At 44.6% G+C, this 24,309-nt stretch overlaps 1 protein-coding gene across 1 annotated transcript in view; it reads left to right on the top strand.

Moving 5' to 3' along the window:
- plxna2 (plexin A2) overlaps positions 1-24,309 on the top strand; it is a 195,692-nt gene that overhangs the window by 127,289 nt on the left and 44,094 nt on the right. The window contains exons 14-21 of the mRNA XM_085782734.1: positions 2,369-2,505; positions 4,462-4,629; positions 6,761-6,854; positions 14,731-14,970; positions 15,794-15,937; positions 16,938-17,172; positions 19,614-19,756; positions 21,773-22,041. Of these exons, the coding sequence (XP_085638860.1) occupies positions 2,369-2,505; positions 4,462-4,629; positions 6,761-6,854; positions 14,731-14,970; positions 15,794-15,937; positions 16,938-17,172; positions 19,614-19,756; positions 21,773-22,041 (1,430 nt within the window). The remainder of the gene's footprint in view (positions 1-2,368; positions 2,506-4,461; positions 4,630-6,760; positions 6,855-14,730; positions 14,971-15,793; positions 15,938-16,937; positions 17,173-19,613; positions 19,757-21,772; positions 22,042-24,309) is intronic.

The raw sequence follows: 24,309 nt of genomic DNA, 5'->3' as shown, positions 1-24,309 counted from the left end.
ATGATGATATATTCATAGAGTTCTTGGAGGTGTTTGTGTTTTTGTATGTTTTAGGTGTTTTCCTATGTTGTATAAAATGTGTGTGATTATAAAGCAGGTCTAGGATCTGTGGAAGTATCAGAGCTCTCAGCACACAGAAATGCACACTGCCTGTTTTCAGAAACTGAGCCTAAAAGGTCCAGTGTGTAAAATGACATCTAGCAGTGACAACAGCATTCCGTGACATCTAGCATTCCGATTATATTATAATCCTATTATCCGATCTATTATTTATCAAACATGGTGGCACAAGATGGTGACACTCTCTAAGCAAGACCCTTGCTATAAAAGAAGAATTATAAGGCTACGAAAACCAAACAGATTTTATTTTATAGCGATTATACACTTATACAAATATATTCACTGGTAGTATATTCAGATTTTCAGACTGGACCTTTAAGGAATTTCGAGAGGGACCTGTGTGCAGGGACATGGGCGCCGCCATTAGCCCAGCTGATCCATACCGGAAGTCACAACCGGAAGTTGCTCATCTTCGTGTATATTATTTCTATGTTATTCTAAGAACCCCCCTCTCTCTCTGGCCTGTCTAGCCTCTACCTGCTCTTTTTACTAAACTTAACCAACTCCTTTCTTCATTGCCTAACCCTAACCAAAGCACCCACCAACGACATTTCATTTATTTTTTCTCTCCCTCTCTCCTGGTCTGCTGTCAGCAGGAGCGGCGCTAGCCGTTAGCCGCTAGCCGTTAGCCGTTCGGCGCTAGTCGTTAGCCGTTCGGCGCTAGCAGTTAGCCGTTAGCAGCGTTTTTTAAATAACTCAATAACTTAATAAACGATCCATGCAAAAAAACATTTTATAGCTCAATCATGTTGTAACTAAGATATCCGCTGGAAAACAATATTTTATTATGGACCATTGAGTTACTGAGTTATTTTTTTTATCTACATAGAAATAATATACACGAAGAAGAGCAACTTCCGGTCGTGACTTCCGGTATGGATCTGGGCTAATGGCGGCGCCCATGTCCCTGCATACAGGTACTCTTGGGAATTTCTGTAACTTTGTGATGTCACACTGCGGTAGGAGACAAGAGGCTCAGATCCTCTCCTCTGATTGGCTCACTGAGAGTGGAGACGTAAAACTACACTGAGATGGTTTTTGGTCCTTAAAACCACAAGTAGATCTTCTCATGAACCTAAACACTTGAAATAAAAGTGCATATTGGGACCTTTGATCTTCTATCAGCAGCAGCTCTTACAACACAGGAAATATAAAATAGTAGGTCAAACCTGATTGGACGGCTGGTCAGAGGGTATAAGACGGAAAGCGACAGATGAACACACAACTTGCTAAAACGGAAAGCAGCACTCCACACAGCAGGTAGACGTCATCTCATCTCGTCCTCATGCGTTCACTTAAGCAACCCCCCCCCCTCCCGTCAACTGCTGTTTGCCCAGCCTGCAGCTAACAGCTAATCTGCTCTCTCCCCATTTGCGCTACCTCACACCTTCACAATTAGCGCTCCCTCAACAATTAACAGCAGCCAGTAATTACCACCCCTTGTCTTCGGAGCTATACCTGCTCTAGCCTGCATCCTGGAAGTCGCTCCAACAGTTTTTTAAAGTTGTGTTGTTGATGCGACGCTTGTGGCTCCTGTAGTAAAAAAAAAAAAAATCTCCTCTGCTACTTTTTTCTCACCAGTGTTACAGTGCAGCTGCTACTCTGGGAAGCAGAGGTATTCCCCTGGAGAATGACTTCACAGAGCCTGGAATTGGCACCACTTGCAAGTCCCCTGTATTGCAGGCCACCTAATAAAAAAATAAAAAAATACACCATCACAGAGATGTACTTCAATTTTCCCAACAAGATACACTCCCTATGAGCCTGCTGCAGCAGAGACCGGCAGTGTGCATTTAGTTTTCTTCCTCTTCTTCCTTTTTAAATCGCTGTTTTATGTTTGTGCAGATGTGTGTTCCTCTGTATGATGGGCTGTCCTCTTGGATGTTTCTCCATCTGTCTGTATAAGGGGCAGCCTTCCCTGCCTGACTGTTGTTGCTGTTAACACTAGTTATTTTCAGACTTGTCTTTAAAATGCCTCACTCAGACACAACCCAGCTACACAGAGGATGATCTCTCAGGGATTCTGAGAGCTCCTGGTTTTATCCTCTTTTCACCCACCAGCACTGCACTCCACCGCCTTCAGCCTGGCAATATGAATAACTGTAATTTACCAGGGATATGTGATAATACCTGAAGGTTTTCGAGAGAAACCACAGAGATGCTGAAGCCTTTGACTCGAGAAAATATCCATCTTTTTGTCTTCCATCGGCTCAACGTCTCTCTCTCTCTGTTTCTCTCTGCTCCACAGACCCCCTCAGTCACCGGTCTGTCCCCCAGCAGAGGGCCAGAGTCTGGGGGCACCAAAGTGACCATCATGGGGGAAAACCTTGGCGCCGGCAGCAGCGTCAACGTTCAGTTTGGAAACCAGACGTGCGAGTTCTTTGGGTGAGACTTCTACAATTTATATCATAAAAGTGCCATTAGAGGCCCATAAAGTTTAATTTCCTAAAGCAGCCTGTACAGCATGATGGGGCTTTTGTTTAACACAGCATATGGATGGAGAATAGAGGTCTTATTGTACTTGCATATTAACATGAGGTGGAAATGTGAAAAGTGCTTTTAGACGTTCAATAAAGTGCAAATGAAAGACAAATTTGAATTTCACAGTTCAGAGTTTCAACATTTCACGACAGCACAGTATATAGGTTGGATGTCAGGAAGGGAAACTAATCCTCTCACTGGGGAAGTCGTCACCTGCATTAAATTATTAAAAAGAAAGTAAAAACACGTTTTTTTTTAAATAGTTAGCACTTCTCTAATATCTTCACATATTGGATTTTTTTTTGCATTTGCATTTTGCAACCCTGACAACATTTACGCCTTTAGTCACATATCATATTCTGATAGTATCACAATTCTTTGACTCGGTATTTGTTTTTGAGCTGCTACATACATCACTGTCAAAAAATATTAGATATATAGCATGCTGTGAGCAAATGGGGAAATAAAAAAAAGGGGATAAGAGCTCTTGTTCCCAAAATGATGTGAATTATTCCCATTAAATAAGCTGCTATATTTCACGGCTTTCTTGTATTTTTTCCCTTGATATTACTGAGAAATCCCCCTGAGGAGAAGCCTCTCCCTCTCTCTGCCTCTGTCAGAAACTTGTGTAAATCTTAATAAGGTTTTGATGACCTACTGCATCAAACCTTGTAATAATAGCTTCCAGAAAAAAAAGAAAGAAAAAAAAAAACTGGTGCTCCAGTGGATCTTTCTTCCTTTTTCACTCCCCCCTCTCCTCCTCCTCCTCCTCCTCCTTGTCCTCTCCATCAATCTGTTCATCTGTTTCTAGCCCTCCTTGTTTTTCCAATTCTATCATCTCTCGTCTCTCTCGCCGCTTCCTTTCATTTCATTCCACCATCCCTCCTTCCCTCGCTCCCACACAGCCTCCTTCTACTCCTTTCCACTCCTGCAGGCGTCTATTTTAAGCCCTGCCACGGTCGTCTGACTGTAATGTTGTAAGGTTGAAGAGTCAAGCCAGCTTTAATGAGATATGGGGCTAATTACTGGCTGGTGTTTCTCCACTGTATTCTTGGCATGTGTGAGGAAGAGGAGTACGGAGAGGGTGGGTGGGGTGGGTGGGGGTCTGTGCTACTACATGCCTGCTTCTTGCTAATGAATTGGGACAAATACAGGGGGTGGGCAGGTAAAACATGAAGTCGTAGAGGAAGGAGAGAGGGAGGGGAGGTGGAGGAGGCACAGACACACATGTGACAGCGGTGGAGGAAGTGTTCATGTGTTTATGCAGAGTTAAAGGTACATTCTGTAGGAATTCCTCCCATCTAGCGTTGCGGTTGTATATCGCAAGCAACTCAGTCGTATTTTTCAGGCTGCATTCACGTGAAATTGGGCAGACGGCAGACGGACGACAACCGCTGCACGTAACGGCATAAACAAGCCTCTATCTAAACAAGTGGTCCGTCAGCACGAGGCTTTCTCGCGACTTCTGTGACTAAAATGACGTCTGGTTTGTTACCGACGGCCGTCTGCCCGACTGCAGGTGAATGCAGCATCAGTGTAACGCTCCGTTCCTCCTCACTGCGTTACCGTGGTGACTTTTCACAGACCTACCGTCACGCTGCCACTGAACGTAAAAACATGGCGACACAACATGGCAGCCAGCACCGAGCTTACCCGCTCCATGTAGATATGAATGATATGAACGACAAATTCAGAGTTTACCGGAACACTTCAGTTTGTTGATGGGGGTGATTACTGATTAATGAAAAACAGACTTTTGAACAAAATAATCCATTTTACGTTAATAGATAACAGGAGAAGTTACACAATGTCCCTTCAAATAATCCCATTAATGTTGCTGTTGTTGTGCTTTGCCTGCAGCCGCACCATGACGGAGATCATCTGCTACTCCGCCCCCTCCCTGTCCGGCGTGGGCCCGGTGCAGATCAGCGTTAGCGTGGATCACGCCCAGATCAGAGAGAGCCTCACCTTCGAGTACATCGAGGACCCGACCGTCCAGCGGATCGAACCCGACTGGAGCATCGCGAGGTAACGTCACACCACACACACACACACACACAGCAGCATACACGCTCCATCCAGAGTCGACCGCCTTTAAAGCCAAACCCGTCCAGGCCAGTGGCAATAAGCAGACACAAGTCAATATTGCACTTTCAATTACTGTTCAGTTTTCTTCCAATTAGTCTGGATCTGATAGAAGCGCCACAGCTCACAGATTGGAGAGGATGGGCACCATCGAGACCGAGATTCTGCGATCAAATACAGTGTTGATCCATCTGTTGAACGTCTTTGGCAAGATAGATACACACAGACACACAACCACACAACCACCACCATACACTACTAATTAAAAAGAGGAGAGGGATGAAAAATGAAATAGCGGCTTAGTAGAACAATGTGTTATCAGAGGTGTGAGTGCACAGCAGATGGTGTGGGCTTAGAGACGGAGAGACGGAGACACTGCAACAGACGTGTGAGGGAACAGAGGCTGGAGATGAAGGCTCTGCTGGCACACAGCTGGACACTGACGCTGCTGGTCGGGCTGGACGGAAGTTGTAATGTCACAAGACTAAAAAACTCAAGCATCAGTTTGATTTTTTTTGCTAATCTGATCAGAATCTGGTAGAACAAGGAAGATGTAGCTGCATCTATCTGTCCGGTGTTTCTCAGACAAATAACATAGAGATTAGAGAAAGGAAAAGGCTGGAACACAAGTGATACATTTACAGCTTTAACAAGGTGCGAACAACTAATGTTTCAACGCTACTGTGTCTTTGAAACATAAGTTGATTTGTCGGTGCCTTGAATTAACTTCCATCTCTCCAGAACTACGTCGGTGTTAAACTTCGAAATCCTATTTAAGCAACCGAAACAGGATCCGTACAAATCAGATCAGAATTGCATTTGAAACCACCTGTAGTGTATATATTGTTTCATATCTTTGTCTATATGTTCAACATTGTCTATATTTATTTGTTTGTATTGTTTCATGTCTATGGTTAATTGTCTGGTGTGAATTTGTATTGTTTTTTTTGTCTCCATGTGTATGTTTTTGACCCCAGGAAGAATAGCGGATGCTAAGCAGATGCTAATGGGGATCTAAATTAACATAAACATCTGCATGTGTTTTGAGTCGGATTTGTAAAAGAAAATTCAATCTCATGTGGTTTTGGGCTGTTCAAACTGTCAAAAAATCAAGCTAGGTACAATCTGGATGCGCTCAAAATCAGATTTGGGGTGGCGGTGTGAACAAGGCCTTAGTTATTAATATAAGATACCAAGTTCTGCTTTGATACCACTGCATTAAACACAAAAAAGCAATTCTATCCGACTAACTCGATGTGGATGTGATTCCTATCAGATTGATTCCCGATTCCAGTAAAGAGGACGTTTCTGAGCAGCTTTGATATTCTGTTGGTTTTAAGTTGAGATGTTAAGTCGCCACCGTCCTACTGTACGTCTACGTGAGAGAGAGAGCCGTCAGTGCTGGAGTCGTATCTCCACAGGATACACACAGTGTATAATTTAATGAGCCACGAGACAGCACAAGGTCCATCTACAGTAACTCACCCTGCACAGGAACACGGTGAACTCACAGCTTAATATCACACACACACACACACACACACACATACATCTGCCACATTTATTATCGCAACAACTCTCATCTGGCGTCTTTATTCGGTGCGACACACCGACAGGCGCAACAACAAAAACAACAAACATCAACAAACAACCCAAACAGCTGCAGGGCTGAGCCGCACATCCAGCAGTTTCCCCTCCTGCTTTGTGTTTGTGCTGCTGCTGCTGCTGTGAAGCCCACCACCACCACCACCACCACCGCTGCAGCCTCACACCAGCTGATTGTAGCCGCTGGAGTCGCTTAAGAAGCATCTCTAATCACCAAAGGCTTATATTGTCTCCCAGAAGAAAGAGCAGATTTGATGCTTTCATTCTCGACTGATGGTGAAATGTTTTTTGAAGAGGTGCATCAGGGTTAGAGAGTTTTAGTTATGAATCGCCTTTAGACATTGTTCTCTTAGTTTCTCTCTCTTTCTAATCCTATTAATTTGTTTTTGTCCTCCCTAGAGACATGGGAAGGCATTTAACAAGCACAACTGTCATCTTCTTCTTTGTCTTTTTTTTTTTTTTCCTCCAGTGGCCACACCCCTCTGATGATCACAGGAACCAACCTGGACGTGGTTCAGGAGCCCAGGATCCGAGTCAAATACGCCGGCCGGGAGTCTGTGAATGTAAGAACGCTGCACCGTCTTCATTACCTCATCATTCATTACCTTTAATTTTCAGTGCAAGCTGTTTTTAGATCGGCGGGGCAGAGATGCGAGCTGCTCAGCTAACGCAACGGAGGCAAACGGTACTTTTGCGTTTCCCCCATCAAATACCAAATACACAATCCAACAACTCCAAAACGCTCTCGTGACCTGCACATTCACCACACTATGAAATAATCATGTATAATTATGTAACATTACAACACATGAAGCAAATATTCAGGACTATTTGCGTTTTTGAAATCGCTCCGCCCAGCAGCCGTGTCTGGGATGTAGTTCTGGCTACACATTTGCGTCAAAAACAACTCTGTCTCTTGATGTTACATGATTATTTCATAGCGTGGTGAATGTGCAGGTCACAACTTGTCCACCAGAGCGTTTTGGAGTTGTTGGATTGTGTATTTGATGAGTTTGATGAGGGAAAGGCGCACCGCGCAAAGCTTGCGTCTCTGCCCCGCCAATCTAAAAACAGCTTGCACCGGCAACCTACTCCTAAAACTATAGGGATTATGGCAATAGGCAAATTTGCCAAAATGTTAAACTACCCCTTTAGCCAGAGAGCTGAGTGCTGAGCGTGCAGCTGCTACATAGACATATGGGGATAATGTCTGCTAACTAGCTTCTGCTTGATTCCCTAAATCCTACAGCACAATGCAAGTAAAGCTATGTGATGTTTAGCTTAGGTAAAAAAAAAAAGAAAAAAAAAGTGCTATCTCCTCTAACAGCCCCGCCGGCTCGCCACGCTTCCCTAACTTCCACTTGAACCCGGTCGTCTCAAGCGCTCCAGCTACAGTAACATCTGAATAATGCAGCCGGCAGTGAGAGTGGTCTGCTTGTAGTATTTAATTAAGAGTTTACTCTAAAGTTTCTCCAGGCAACACCACGACACACCACCTGCTAAGCCTTGTTGTTGTGTTCTGCCACTCTGTAGTCATCCTCAACAACGGTTTTCATGTCTGAGGCAAAGTAAGATTCTCATAGTTGTGCAGTAATAGCAGGATGGAGGGGTTTGAGGATGAGGAGGGGGTCAGGTCAGCGGGGGGAGTGTCAGAGGTGTGCATGATCAGGGGCTCGAGGAGACTCCTAATGGCTTTCAATGGAAGATTAACCACGGTCAGAAGTCTTTGGTCAGCATAAAGAGCCCTTGTATAATCAAAGTCTTGGGCTGCGGGAAATCGTTACAAATTGCTTTTGAGCCCCTGTCCTGGGGGTCCTTGTTTAATTAAGAGGATGGGATTTCTTCTCTGTGGTCTGGGGAAAGGTGGGGAGGGCAGATGAATGGATGGGACTAAAGAGGAATAGGCAGAAGGATGGCGAGGAGGAGGAATCAAAGAGGAGAACAGGGGGAAGGAACAATACTGCAGCTGACATTATCTAATGTAAGACACATTAACTAAACAGTTCCCAACCTTTCCAACTGGGATTTTCCAGGATTATATATATTATCCAAAGTATGTATGCAGTTATTTCTAGTATTTGTCAGCCATTATTCTTCTCCAATGCATATATAGTATAAAGTGTAATTACAGCTGTTCACATGCCATTATTCAGCTAAGCAAGGCAGCACAGGTGGAGTCAAAGGTCACATGTTGTATGAAGTGAGGTTTCCCGGTGCTTTTTTGGATTATAGATCAAATGCAGGTTCTATATTAACATCATGGGGAAAAAAAAAAAATCAAAGTGCTGAGTCCACACAGAGAAATTCACACAGACTGTATTCATGAGTCCGTCAGGAAGACTTCTGTAACCTTGTGATCTTACAAATCTAAAGTCAGTCCACCTGGACTCATGATCCAACTTTACAGGATTAAAAAAAAAAAAAGTTTTATTTTTTGTCAGTCACTTAGAAAACAGAGCCTCCTCTCTTCTGATTGGCTGACTGGGAGCGGAGATGCAAAACTACATGGAGATGGTTTTTGGTTCTTATTGATATCAACACTTCATAGAAAACACTTGTCAAGTGTAAATATTGGATCTTTGAAGTTGTTAACAAACACATTACTAAATACTTTTCCTCTGAGATCACTAACACAAGACATAAGTCCACAGAATAAACATCTTTAATTGGACGATTTACATCTTCTTGGTAATTATCTCATGACCTGCTGCTCTAAAGTCTGCTGAAGGCTCAACAACTCTACAAGTCCTCACCACACATGTACTCACTCCATATGGTTCATGCACCTGTTTGCTGTAGCACTGGAAACTCAGTCACATGACACATGAGTACTGTATGTAAAAAACACCCAACAAACCTCCTCTGTCTCATTGATAGACTCTGAAAACCTCTCATCACTTTTAGATCTCAACACAGATTTGTGCCGACGTGTTTCCTCCAACTTCTCGTCTCTAAAACTGGCCTTAAGTGTCTGACTTGCTTTAGTGAAATGTTCCTCTGCTGAAACTATATATAACTCTGCCCTGGGTTTTTTTTTATTTTTTATGCTACAGTGTTTTCCCCACGTACGGACACAGTTTCCCCCGAAAAGACCTTTTTGTTGAGTTGAGTTATGAAAGAAGCCTGGTAATTACCAGTGCAAGACGGATCTCTGCTGTTTTATGTTTAGAGAAGTTACAAGAAGAAGAAGAGGAAAACATCTGATGATTGAAAGACTGCAGCAGATTGGGTGAAATGGGATTTGACTTGTGTGTGTGTGTGTGTGTGCGCGTCTGATTTGTCAGTTTCCATCGCGGCTTTTTGAAAGAGAGTTGTTCATCTCCACCCGGCCTCATCTCCTGTAACCCTCCGCCCTGTGTCACCGTCTTGATTGCCCTCACAGCCACGGAGAATGAATTTCTGTTAAATGCTAAGGTTACAATTACCCATCCTTCATCCAATCTCCCCTCTCTTCCCCCCTTTCCCTCCCCTATTGTCAGTGGAGGAAGCAAACAGCAGCGCAGCCTATAGCAATAAGAGCCGCTGTCTGTCAGCCGGCCTTCAAATGATCACCTGTCTCCCACTAAATTGCTTCTCTTCTCCCCCTCCCTTGTGTCACCTGCGCACATTCACAAAGAAGAAACCGGGAATAGGGGGAGAAGGAGAAAAAAAAGACTATTTTCTTTGTGGGAACGCTCTGTATCTGTCACCGGATTCACAATTGAAACATTTATCATAATCTCGATTAAAGCTAAAAGGGTTATTTTCCAGCTCTGGAGCATTTCCCTGTCCCAGAGAGATTTAATCTAGTAGCATTTGCCACACTTAAGACACCTGGGCTCAGTCCCAGTGTCAGGCTGCGGCACATCGGCTGCATCTCAGAGCCGCTGCTGCTGCTTATCATGGGAGGTGTTTGAGCAATTGGGTGTGACAGCCAGGCCGCTATCACTTCTTAAGGACAATCGAGGCTGATTGTCTGAGCGCCAGCAGACGGTGCTGATCAGTTAGCAGTGATAATGGACACTCCAAACTTCACGCGTGATTTTTTATTTTTTTTTGTATTCAAAAACTGCCACACATCTCCCCTCAGCGGCTGATTGAGTCTCATCATGGCATCTCGAGTGGCCCCTGCAGTCTGAAGGGCCCGGCGCTGTTTTCCTCCTTTGACTTCTTTGTTATGTAGGGTTTTTTTTTTATGGGTATTGATTTTTTTTTTTTTAAAGAATGGAAAAAGAGACGCGCAGAGCCCAAACCGAAATTAGTCACACCCTCATCACGAGCAGCGTGGTGCAAAATGTCGAGAGATCAGAGCTGGAGTTAGAACTGAAGGGGACATATTATGGAAATATCCCTTTTTGAAGACTCTTTAACATTTGGGTGTCTAGTCTTGCCTTTGAGCCTCCAAAATGTGAGAATTGACAAAAAAATCTGTAATTTTCAGGCTCCCTAGGTTGAAATGTGGAAATGTGAAATGTGGTTTTACAAGCTGTTCCCTCGGTTGTCTAGCAGTGATGTAACTAGTTTTCGAATTTGCATAATACCACCCCTACCTGGAACCGGTAGAAGGGGCGGGGCAAGTAGTGGTTAATTTCCATTTAAAGATACAGGCACTGAAACCAGCCGTTCTGTTTCGAGCGGATGAAAAGAGCTGTGATGTTATATCCTTGGGGTATTTTGACCGAAGCATGTCACAGACATGTCTTTAAGACGCATGGGAACTATTTTAATTTGTGGAAAAGGGGGCAGAACATGTCTCCTTTAATACCAGTATTAGTGTAGCAGGCAGGACGGAAAATAGACAAAGTGTAGGAGTAACAAAGTACGAGAACAGCGGAGCAGCCGGTGACTCGCTATCGAACGCTGACCCCCAGCTAACCTTTCGCTGTGTGACCCCTTCGCATTTCTCCTACGCACATCTCCACAGCCAGGCCATCTTATCCCTTATCCAGCTCTCTCTCTCTCTCTCTCTCTCTCTCTGCTACCCTGGCCAAAGACCTTTGAATGGTTGAGTGGGCTTTAGCAGCACGGTAGATCACGGTAATGTATTCAGCCAGAGGGGCTGGAGTGTTACTGCCTTAAAACACCCTGGCTCCGTCCAACACTGGAGGAAGAGAAGACAGATGAGGCCGAGATTCCAATTATTTTCTCTATCTGTTGACCTCAATTCATTTTTATCAATGCTGAACAATGTGTAGCTTTCGCTCTGCACACGCCCCGAAGCTGCAGCTGCACTGTTGTGAGTGTATATGTACTGTGTTGTTGGCAACATACAGAGATTTGTTTTTATTTTAGAGAGTGAAAGTTTGGTCTCTGTGCAGCGTAATGTCATGAGAAGTAGATGGAGAGTTAGCAGAGTGTTTCAAAATACCATAATCCTAATAAATCCTTCTGTAGTGCGAATGGATTGAAGTGTATATTAATAAAAAGCACCTGATATGGCTTTAATGAAAGGCAGAGTCTTGCAAAGGTGTCGCAGTGTTTTGAAATGTAGCCGTTTATTATCCCCACCTTCACAGAGGAACCCAAACACCCCGTTTTCTCCACTAAATCCTACAATGTCCTATTTACCCATCGCTCTTTACGCACTCATGCAAAACATCCTGCATGATAGCAGCGGTTTTCTATCCTGACAGGATTCAAATAAGGATTTATTTAAGAAAAAAAAGAGAAAGAAAGAAAGAAAGAAAGAAAACGAAAGAGAAAGTGAGGACAGTGTAGGAAATAATAAAATAATAAATAAAAAAAACTCTGAGTATCCATCTCAGGCAGAGCAGATGGTCGTCAGAACTGTACTTGACTTGCAAATGCCTTGACAGTCACGAGGACGAGGATGCTGCCGGAGCATCTGGGCCTGTCTATATGACATGTCGCCATGCCAACGGTAAGAAAAGCAGCCGCATCAGACTTAACTTGAGCTGATGCATCCATTTAGACCTCTTGATTCCCGCCGCGTCCCTCATCAGAGCCACATGCCGTACGAGAGGCTGAGATGACTTTCAATGATCTGCTCCCCCTGTAAGTGCTGCCACCATGTGTATTACGGGAAATAAAAGTCTTCCACAAAGCTGTGGGTAGTAGGTGATACACTGTCAACACCCCACATTGTTATGCTAGTTATCTTGTTATGAGCAGCATGTACGTATATAGCCTATATGTGTGTATTAATTTTAGAGCCGTGAGGTGTGAACACATGCATTGTAAAGCCTCTGTAAAGAAAATAATGAATTTAGAAACTCTCATCACTTCTTTGCAACTTTCTCATTGGTTAATGTGAATTCACACCGCCTGAGCTGGGTGAAAGTATGTCAGGAGGCCTATCTGGTTGTGCTATCTATTTTTAAAAGGGGCTTATCGTCTCTCGCTCTTGTCACACGCCGCTACTGGAGCTTGTAAAGTGCGAATTCGAAAAAAGGCAAAAATATAAAAAAATAAAAATGTCACAAGACCAGGTGAAAGCTGCTGAGGAGCGTTCAGGCCTTGTAGAGTGGTAGTGGAGCTGCTGCTGTATATGTTGCTGTGACAGTCGTAACATTTGAGTCATGTTTCTTTCATAAATCTGAATTATTTCTCGCCGACTTCCAGCTCAACAGACGATGAGTCTGATGCCATGATGATTCATTCCGACTCGATTCGTCAATTAGTTGACTGACAGGAAATTAATCAGCAACCATGCTTGCTTTGTTTCAGCTTCTCCAACATGGATTTGCTGCCTATATGACATTGTAAATATGATATCTGCAGGTTAAGACATTGGAGGGTTTCGATTTTAGCTCCAGAAAACTGTAACTGTAACGGCCGGAAAAAAGTAATGATAATAATCATAAAAGGTGTATTGTTACAGTGTCACCTGACAGCTGTGAACCTGTTAGCTGCCTGGGGCTTTTCCTACAGGACCGCTCATATTCTCCTGCAGCTGAATGGTCCCTTTAAATGTTATGTTACTATTACACATGATTGTTATTACCTGGTGCAGTGGTCAGGACTGTCACCGCACAGCGGGTCAGGTTAACTGGCGGCCGTGAATTGCCCTATGATGCCTGCCCAGAGTGTAGTTGCCTAACGACAGCTTTGATTGGCTGCAGGCCCCCCCCCCCCCCGAGAGAATAAACAGTACGGTAAATGATAAAATTATACATAATAGTAGATAACAGAGACTGTTTGCCCATTGCACTTTCTGTATAAACAGTACATATCTATATATCTATATATCTATATATCATTCCATACCTTGTACTTCTCCATATTTATATATTTAAATCGTGTTACCTACTGTACTGATGATGCACTTCTGGTTAGATGCAATCTGCATTTCGTTGCCTTGTACCCGTAAAATAAAGTTTAATCTAATCAAATCTAATCTGAAAATTAAAATTGCACACATGCACACTGCAGGATTCACTGTCACATTCAGAGTCGTCACTCTCCAGGGTGAAAACACACAAACACTTTATAATCTATATCCAGCAGCTGAGTAAAGAAGCAGCCCAGGTCCACTCCCTCCCTCCCTCCGCCCTTCGCAGTCACACTCCCACCGCTCCCCTTGCACCATGTTGGCCAAACACAATTGGTGTAGCCTACACAGAATGAGTTTGCATCGATCTCCCTGGCTTTTCTCTGCAGCGGCAGACAACAGGTAGGAGGTGTGGTAGTCGCTCGTGTTCAGCAGCTTTGATGATATTTACCTCTAATTAAGTTTCTTCCCCAGAGAGAGAGAGAGAGAGCTAAGGGGGGGGCGGGGGGCGAGGGGGAGTGAAAGGAGATAAAAAACCTCTGTGAGCAGAGTGCTGTGCGGCAATCAATCCTCTCTCCCTCTTCTCCCATCCAAAGCCGAGCGGGGCGAGGATGGATGGAGGACAGGTCTCTCATCTGGGCAAACTGGAGAGAAGTAATAAAAGAGCCATAGCTCAAGCTCCAACTGAGGAAACAGAGAAGCAGTGCCTCCATCCTTTGTGTCCTCCAGTGTTTTTCGGTGAAGCTGTAGCAGCAATTTATTTTCGATTTTATGGAGGCTTCCTCTACAATAAAGATGGATTTAATGACACGCGATAAATCCCTTTTTTTCTGTGCACAGAATGAGGATTTTACATGCCAGGTATTAGCCTGGTGAGCTCCTTGCAGGGTCCGCCTTGTTACCAATGTGTTTCAGTTAAGATCACACTTTAGGTTATAACAAACAGAGCAGAGCTTTGCAGCAGATCGGCTTGAAAGTAGCCGTGTTATTTCAGAAACGGGGGGAAAAGAAAACCAAACATCTTCCACGTCCGCGCCGCCGAAGTTTATCCTGGATGACTGAATCACATTTCTGCTTTCATTTCAGGCTGCTCAGGCTATCACACCATGATGTGTCTTGTTTGAGTGCAACACATCCCCCAGAAGCGTTAGGGAAGAAAAAGTGTTTTCTTCCTTTTTCATACATATTTCCCCTCTCTCTCTCTGTCTTGTTTTGTTGGTTCTCTTCAGGTGTGTAAAGTATTGAACACCACCAGTATGAGCTGCTTCGCCCCCTCGCTGATGGCAGAATACCTTCCAGGGTTGGATACGGTGAAGCACGCCGATGAGTTCGGGTTCATCTTCAACAACGTCCAGGCGCTGCTCGTCTTCAATAACACAAACCTCCTCTACTACCCAAACCCGTACTTCGAGCCCCTCAGCACCTCCGGAGTCCTGGAGCAGAAACCTGGCTCACCCATCATCCTCAAGGTAAAGAACATGTTGAGTGTACTCTTCTCTCTACGTGTGTTGACACATATACAGCCAGACAAACTCCTTTTCAAGAGCCAGGAAGTGAGTGTGCTCACTCCTTTAATGACTTCATACACAGCAGATCAGGGGTCAGTGAGACAGAAAAGAAAGATACAAGAAATGGCTTAATGAATAGTATTAAAGACCAACATTAATGCAATAGACTAGAAAAACAGGTAATTAGCAGGTAAATAAATAATGGTACAGTTATTTTACAGGCTAAACCATTATGTAACACTTACAGCCATTGTTTTCTGAGGGATACAAAAGGGTTTCGCTGTTACTTCCTGTTTCCTGCAACTAAGCGGATTTCAAAATAAAAGTTTTGCAATATCCTTCAACAGTCAACTTAAGTGTCTCTTTGACATATAAAACATATTCAGGGCAGAACATGGAGTAATATGTATTTAGATGATGCAGAAACTTAGTAATTCAACACTCACATCTGACTTAGACTCTGTACATAAGCTAAACATACACTAGATATTTATTTTCTTTCATTAGTCGGGTTTAAAAAGCCTTTTGACCAGAAGACTGAGACATCATCTCATATTCTTTCATCCTGATTCCTATCTCTGCTCCAACCTGTGAAATCTATCACCTTGTTTGATCTCAGTATGGAGTCGTATTAAGCCGGAGCAATGGGGAGTCTTTAGGTGACATATTGGCTTTGTGGTTTTAAAAAGAAGAAGAAAAAAAAAAGATTTCCATGGAGCCATTTGTTTGTGTTCTCCTCCTAATTTCACACCCTCTCTCTCCGTCCATCTCCACATGCCCACAGGGCAGAAACCTGGTTCCCCCGGCGTCCGGAGGGGTGAAGCTTAACTACACGGTGCTGATTGGAGAGACTCCCTGCTCCGTCACCGTGTCGGAGAGCCAGCTGCTGTGCGAGCCTCCCAACCTCACGGGACAATACAAAGTCATGGTCAGTGTGTGTGTGTGTCTGTCTGTCTCTCTCTCCGCCCCACCACCACCACCTATGTATGTATTTGTGATTTCTTCTTTATAATAGTTGGCCTCTAAACTCCATTAGTCGTGCTCTCATCGTTGTTCATTCAGCTGAAGGAAAAGAGGTCAAAGGGAGAACAGCGGGAGTGTGCTATAGCTGTCAAAATGTCCTGCCAGAATCCACTGCAATTATTTTTAGTTGCCTGCTCGCTTATTGAGTGCAAGCCCCGGACTATTTCCCTCACAGCGTCGGTGTGTAGGTGGCTGCATGTGTTTGCACTCGGTATCAATTTCAGCAGACAATATTTACCTACGATTTGGCAGGTTTTCTAAGACTTGGTGCGAGCAGCGCTGTATATCATGTGATTGATTTCACGAGAGCTGATCATATTCTATAGGAATATATGGTATGTTAAAGGAGAATTCCGGCCATTTTTGACCCCTAAAACATTTTCCTGATGGTCACCCAGTGTTGGGGGGAGCAAAAAACACGACTAAAATTGATGCAGGCAAACCAGAGTTACACGGTGCTAGGGATAGCGACAATGCTAACCTATGGGGGCAATTCTTTCAACCAAAACAAACACTCAAAAAGCAATAAAATATCTATGGTACATGACTCGAATCCTTACGAGACACCACTGAACTCACATAGTGTACAGTATAAACAGTATAAACTTTGTGTTTTTGCATGTAGGCTAATCACTCACCTCAGACAGCCTAACTCCGATCGCAGGGCGCCCGCTCTCCCCACCACAGAAACAAACACTACCACTGCACTGCATTTATTTTTGTAAAGAAATCATCACAACAAGGAAAAAGTGTTTGTTTCTGTGGCGGGGAGAGCAGGCGCTCTGCGAATGTCTTTCCAGGATGTTTCAGAGGAAAACGATTTAGGGGTCAAAAATGGCCGGAATTCTCCTTTAATTATGCATCTTCTGTGTGTGTGTGTGTGTGTGATTTGCATCTTTCCACAGGTTCAAGTGGGCGGTCTCCACGTTTCCCCCGGCTCCGTCCACATCATGTCGGACAGCCTGCTGACCCTCCCGGCCATCGTCAGCATCGCCGCCGGCGGAGGCCTCCTCCTCATCATCGTCATCCTCGTCCTCATCGCCTACAAGCGCAAGTCGCGCGAAAACGACCTCACCCTCAAGCGCCTGCAGATGCAGATGGACAACCTGGAGTCGCGGGTCGCCCTCGAATGCAAAGAAGGTTGGCGTCAGCGTTTAGCGTTAGCTCAGCAGCCCGATGTTAGATTTCCACCCTCAGATTTTGTCTTTGCATGAAACATCCATTTCTCTTCATCTCTCTTGGGTGGGATGTAAACACAAGAGGCATGAATGTTTATTTGTGCATATGGTGTTTGAAGTAAATTGTCACATTTCTGTATGTGTTAAATAATGCAGGGAAAATTTCTCCAAATCTAGGTCAGTGAGTCACCCTGGTTAGATCCCACAACACATGGATCCAGTCAGAGCGCCCTGCGTGTGACCCGTCTGCTCACATAGTCAATCCTTGCACTTCTCGCTGCTCTCCCGTTTGCATGCTGTGCACAGACTCCCACATAAACTGACACGCGAATATGGAGTTTCTCATTAGAGTCGAACCGACTTCCTCCTCCTCCTCCTCCTCCCAGCGAGAGACACATTACGTTTAGTACTTTTTCACTCTCGTCTAAACCGGAGGGGTAATTTCCTCGTTTATGTTTTTATGAGATTAGTGTGTTTCTGCACCTGGTGTCACTGTGTCGTCGTTGTTTCCCCTGCAACCGTATCAACGCGACGCCGCTTTGAAAACCGCTGCTCCTTCCTCCTCCTCCCTCGTGGCTCAGGGTTAAAAGAGGCCGCCGTCGTCCGTCTGACCTTTCCGACTTCTTACCCAGAGGGAGGAGCGCAGATAACCCCACCCTGACCTCCAACAAAATCCCTCCCATGCTGCAACTCTCTGCTACGTAGGAATGCTTTTTTTTTTTTTTTTAAAGGTCCATAGGGGAAAACTGTGATATCTAGCGTTCAGATTCTAGTTTGCAGCGCTCACTCACTGGCTCGCTCGCACTCACCCCTCCCGTCGGCAAAGTGACGGTGGCCTCCGAGGACAAAAAAACATATTTCATGGAGCGATGAGGTGAAGATCTAAACCATTTTACGATATGTCTGCTGTTTCCTCCTTCTCCTTCTTCTACGTCGGTTTATTTATGAATGCGAAACTCTTGAAACGCGCTCTCTGACTGGCTGGATTTTCCATTCAGGCTGCTGTACAAACATGGTGGCGCAAGATGGCGACACTCTCTAAAGCAAGGCCCTTGCTATATGTATATATCCACAAGTTTCCGAACGTCATGTATGGTCAAAACCGGAAGCCGATTTTGCATTTCCGGTTTAGGTTTCCATGGTTTTCAGTCGTTGTCATAGTTGCGGTAAACACATGGATCTATTAACGCTGGCTTTTAACACAGATGTCAATTTGTGTGGAAAAAGGTGGATATAAAAGAAGAATTATAAGGCTACAAAAACCAAACAAATTATATTTTATAGCAATTATACGCTTATACATGGGTAGTTTAATCAGATTTTGCAAAATAAACCTTGTCAATTATTACACACTGGACCTTTAAATAAACACAACCGATTGGCCCCCGGTGTCATCACTGGCGGTCATTACGACCAATCACTGCCACAGCGAAAGCCCAGTTTGTGTTGCATTCAGGGGGATTTCATCAGCCGGAGAGGATCTTATTACTCATCCCCTCCAGCTACTCCTCCTGAGTGGCGTTTCTGGTGTTATCATGCGGTGGAAAAAAACACCCCGACTGCAGCAGCAAACTTCCAGAGTGGTCAAAATGACAGACAGTTAATAGACGGACGGGCTGGCAGATAGACAGACAGACAGACAGACGGACGGAGCGGGAAAACAGGAGGGATCGGCCCCTACGCAGGCAGGCAGGCAGCCCTGGGAAAAGGAGAAGATTAATGTTTTAACCATTAGCAGTGGCTGGCAGTGTTCTGCCCTGCGGGGGAGATTTAGACGGTACCTGGGTCCCTCCTTATGAGTACACACACCCCTCGTGTGCCTTTAAGCCCATGTGTCAGTGTGTAAGCCCAGCAGTCACAGGGGGGAGCAGGGGGCCAGGAGGTGAGGGATAAGACCGGCTGGAGATGGAGGAGTTGCTGCTGCTCCTGTGATAGGCTGCAGACGGGGAGCCTCCCCCAAGGGCGGCGAGGCAGAGCGACCGCGCCACGAGCCGGGAACAGGAGTCAGTCAGGATGGAGCCAATTAACTAGTGCTCACCTGCAGCCTCACACTGAGATGACACACACTCTTTGGGGCCTTAGGTACAGCCAATTTACTGGCTGCTAGATAAAAATGAGTGAGAAGTGGTGGGCTGTGTGTGTGCGCGTGCAAGAGCAAGCTTTTATTTTTTATTTTTTTTAAGGGAAAAGATGTGAAACGTTGAGTTTCTCTGACAAGAAGACTATCTCAGGCTTTAACTGTCACCTTCATCATAATGGCGGTAAACACCATGAAGATAAGACGGGTTCACAAATTCGGTCCTCGGGGATTAAAGGGAAGGGTTTTATTTTATTTATGTGCTGCGTGTCACTCAAACCGGTCCCTCATGTGTCGTCTTTTTCCTTCTCTTCTCTTCCCTCCAGCCTTTGCCGAGCTGCAGACAGACATCAATGAGCTGACCAGCGATCTGGACCGAGCGGGGATCCCCCACCTGGACTACAGGACGTACGCCATGAGGGTCCTCTTCCCCGGCATCGAGGATCATCCCGTCCTCAGAGAACTGGAGGTAGAGACACACAGAGACACAGAAGCAGAAAATGTGTTAATAAAAGACAAGGGGGAAAAAGATAGAGATGGGGAGAGAGTGGGTTCTCCTGCAGGGGAAGTGGCAGAGTGCTCGAGGGGGAGCAGATACCGGCGTGCCACTTATCCTCTCTGCCCTCTGGTCTTACACCACACACACCAACACACACACACACACAGCGTGGGCAGCAAACACTCATACACACATGTGCACCCAGCTAAAACATGCAAGATCCCTCATGGAAAACAGGGTCCCAGCACATGGCTATTTCACCCACCAGCGGCTGCACTATGAGGAGTAATGAACTGAGTAATTCCCAGTCCTCAGGCAGGACTGCAGGTCCCACCGATGGAGGTGGAGGAAGGAGAAAAAAAAAAAAAACAGGACTGTTCACAATCTTTTTTTCTTTTTTCTTGTTCCTCTTCATGGTGCTGGGAAATGAGTTCATTGGCGTCCACTATCAGAGATAAAGACATTCAACGTGATAGAGGTGCAGCTTTCTATTTGTAGATGGGATGGGAAGACCAGACAGAGATGAGTCCCTCCGATGGGAGAAGACAGATTATGACCAACTCTTTCACCACAGAGTTTATGAAATAAAATTGGCCCCTTTATTCACAAGCCACAGATCCTCCAAACATTGTGATGAACTAAATGTTTCCAACTCCCTTTCTCTATTTCAATAACAAACTCTCATGAGATCTTGAGATGCTGATTTTCATCTCTGCTGCATTATGACCAATCATTTATAAATAATGGAAGGACCGCAACGTCAAACCATGAATTATTGATACTATTTTTATTGAACAGTTTTTTTTATTTTACTGATATTATCTTTTTCTGGCTTGATCAGATAATAACAAGTAGAAAAGTCGGGCTATATCTAGAGCTGTAGCTTCATTATGTTTTGACATGAACAGCAATCACGACTACGCTCACTGAGGAGACAGGAAAGTTTAATCCCAGTTTGTGGGCTGTGTCCTTCAGAGGAGGAATTTGAAGACTGGTTGCATCCTTAAAGGGATAGTTCAACATTTTGGCAAGGTTCATTACCTTTAATTGTCGGTGCAAGCTATTTTTAGAACAGCGGAGCAGAGCCGCGAGCTGCTCAGAGCTACGCTACGGAGGCTAATGGGGTTTCTTGGTTTCCCTCATCAAAGTCACCAAATACACAATCCAACAACTCCAAAACGCTCTGGTGGACAAGTTGTGACCTGCACATTCACCACGCTATGAGATAATAAGAGAACGTTACGAGAAAGAGTTGTTTTAGAGGTAAATACATGCACAACAGCTGATGCGCGTTCCTGTCGGGGGCAGTTTTTCAGCAAGCAGTCTCTGCATTTGCCTCAAAAACAACTCAATAACACTCAACAACAATTTGCCAAAATGTTGAACTATCCCTTTAAGTGTCCTTCTTTTACTGGAAGATGAGGTATCCAACATGCAGATCACAAAAGAAGGGCCACACCTTTGTGGACTGCATCCTCTGAAGGATGTGGCCCCCACAGCTGGAGTGGATCTCATTTCAAACCATGGACACTGCTCGCAATGTGTCATCTTTATATCAAGTATCTTGAATTTGATAAATTCACCACTGGGGCCTCTATAGTCTGCACATGTCTCTGACCCTAGACCTAAACTTTTGAAAAATGGCATTCAGAATAGAGTAAGACGGGGAGTTTTGTCTCGTCAGGATTGTCTTACACTGGCAAGTTGTTTGACATTTTGACTTGAAAGTGAAATGGCAGCTAACTCAGGGTACGATGCTTTTTAACAGACCTGGGTCAATAATTGATTAAGATCTTCTCAGTTACTCACCATGAGTGGGAACTTGTGTCTGCCTCAAGTGAAACATGAGTGAGGGGCCTTTGGAAAAATCTTTATTTTGTGTGAGACAAGGTCAGGAAGGAAACACAACTCAGCTCATTACTACTCTAATTATTAGAGACTATTAGCAACACACCTCCTCCTCCTCCTCCTCCCTCCTCCACCCAGGTGTCGGGTAATGGCCAGCAGAACGTGGAGAAGGCCTTGAAGCTGTTCGGCCAGCTCATCAACAACAAGGTGTTCCTGCTCACCTTCATCCGGACGCTGGAGATGCAGCGCTCCTTCTCCATGAGGGACCGCGGCAACGTGGCCTCGCTCATCATGACGGCGCTGCAGGGGCGTCTGGAGTACGCCACCGACGTCCTCAAGCACCTGCTGTCGGACCTCATCGACCGCAACCTGGAGAGCAAGAACCACCCGAAGCTGCTGCTGCGCAGGTAACAGAAGCACCGTGATCATGACCTGTAGCTCGTACCGATCTATTTATTATATGATATACGTTCGATTTAAGGTGAATATCATCCATTAAAGGCTTAGGGTGAATTCCAATTCCTATCTTAACGTCCAATCTCAAAAATGTGCCTCAATATTGAGATTCTCCGACACCACCATTGGGAGCAAGGGCTACTCAGAATGCAGTATTTTATTTGCTAATAGAGATATAAATATTACAAAACTAAAAAATTGTATGATCTTAGTTTAGGCCCATTTTATGGATTATTTACCTTATTGTTGCATAACATTTAGCCTATTTTTTGTTTTACGATCTTATATATATAGCCAGCCGGTGCGGACAAGCCATTTTGCTGTTGTTTAGTTACAAAATTGTCATTATTCTCTGTTATGTAGTTGTTAAGTTGTTTTATCAAGAAACAGCCTACGTTAAATGTTTGCGCCGATAATGTTATAAGATGACCAGGCTAATGTCATCTCCTGTAGCCGCAGAGTTATCTAACGATACTGCTGGTGTTTACCTTTCAATAAGCCGTGGTATGCGGTGACTTTCAGATGAATATGTCCGTGGTTGTGGTATTTATAAGATAATTTGTTTGAATATCAACTTATAACTATCTCAACTAACTTATAGGCTACAAAAAAAAGTAATAACTGACAGATAGTCCAAAACAATTTCAAAAACATGGACCTGATGGACCTGTCGATTATAGCTGCGTTTGTGGCTTATGATTAAACTGGCAGGGTTAACAGTGCAAATATAAAACAATAAATAAACTAATGCGAAACCGCCCACAGTCTGAAGACGTATCTGCATTTAAGGGGTGTCCCATTTCTATAGCCCTTAACACTTGGTTTTGAGGGCTAGTAAGATTAAGGGTTGAGTTTGAGGGTTAAGATAGGAATTGGAATTCGCCCTTAGTATATTGTTTATGTTCCTGAACAGAAAACGCCTTCATCCTCAGTGATGCTTTACAGAACCGTCCCAGATGTTTGATTTGATTAAGTTCAGTCAAAACGTATATTAGAACAAACAGTCCTGCTTCCAGAGCTGTAGGAGGATGTTGATACATATAGACAGATGGATGAGGATTGATTAAGAGCTGTATGTTCTTCTTCCTCCCCTTATATTTTTTTCCTGGTGGGTGGATGCATTCAGATCTCTCACCACCCCTACCCTCTACTTGCTCCTCCGATGTAGTCGCTTCACCGAGTATACGAGTGCGACAGCAACATGTACAGTATGCTGAGATAAACGCGGCGTGTTCGTCATGTCAGCGGCAAACATCTGAATTCTCTGCATAATTCCTGCTTCTCTCCCGCGCTCCGTCTCTCTCCCGCTCTGCTTCTCTCTCTCATTGCCAATGTCAGTCTCACTTATCCTCCAGGCTCAGGCACCTTATAAAACATTCAGCAGCGGTTCAACTTAACTTTTCTCTCTCTCTCTCTCTCCTCCTCCTCCCCCTCCTCTTCCTTGCTGTGTCTCCAGTGTACATTGTTTTCCGGGGGAGTTGGGATTATGTGCTAAAACTTTAAACACCTGCTAAGTCCTTGCCCAAGTGTCCTCAGCTGCTTCGGTGGCTGCGAATGTATAGAAACAGTGTGAAGGACTGACAATAAAAAAAAAAGGTAGAGAATGCACAAAGCTCTGTGAACGGGGCTCTGTGAGAAGCTGACTGTGCTCTGTGCAGGATTTTGATTATGTTTACACGACTAATAAGCAGAGACAGTGAGAGCAGGCAGCTGCTCCACTTTCAAACACCACCTTCATTCTGATGTTAATGTTCCCTCAGTGTCTGTATTTGAAAAACCCACATTAATAGTCAGGGTAAATAACTGCCAGACAGAAAAGACGACGGCACGGCGGCGCAGAAGCAAACAGAGCAAGAGGTTGAAAAGACGGGAGGGAAGCCACACGGACCCAGATTAAGCTGTTATTTTGTACGACAGCGGGGGCCTCACGTCACCTCCAAGTTTCCATTATCCTCCTCCTATTAGGAGCGCAGTGGTACGTAATCCCGGGGTCCTGCCGCTGCAGCCTGCAGGGCTGGATGTCCCATAGTTTTTATATTTCACTCCAAGAATTTAAGGGATTAACGATTTGACATGGCTCTTTGCCGTTGTTGTCTTCCTCATCGCCTATTTAGTGAAAAGCCGGCAGTCAAGCCAGCCAGCTGACTCATACTCACTCTCACACACACACACGTCTGTGATGATGTTTGTGCAGGGCGTAGTGAGTGAGGCTGCTGGGC

Source organism: Trachurus japonicus, chromosome 7 (genome assembly GCF_045865225.1).
Source record: "Trachurus japonicus isolate A0001 chromosome 7, Traja_1.0".
NCBI lineage: Eukaryota > Metazoa > Chordata > Actinopteri > Carangiformes > Carangidae > Trachurus > Trachurus japonicus.
This window is presented reverse-complemented; position numbering and strand designations above follow the sequence as displayed.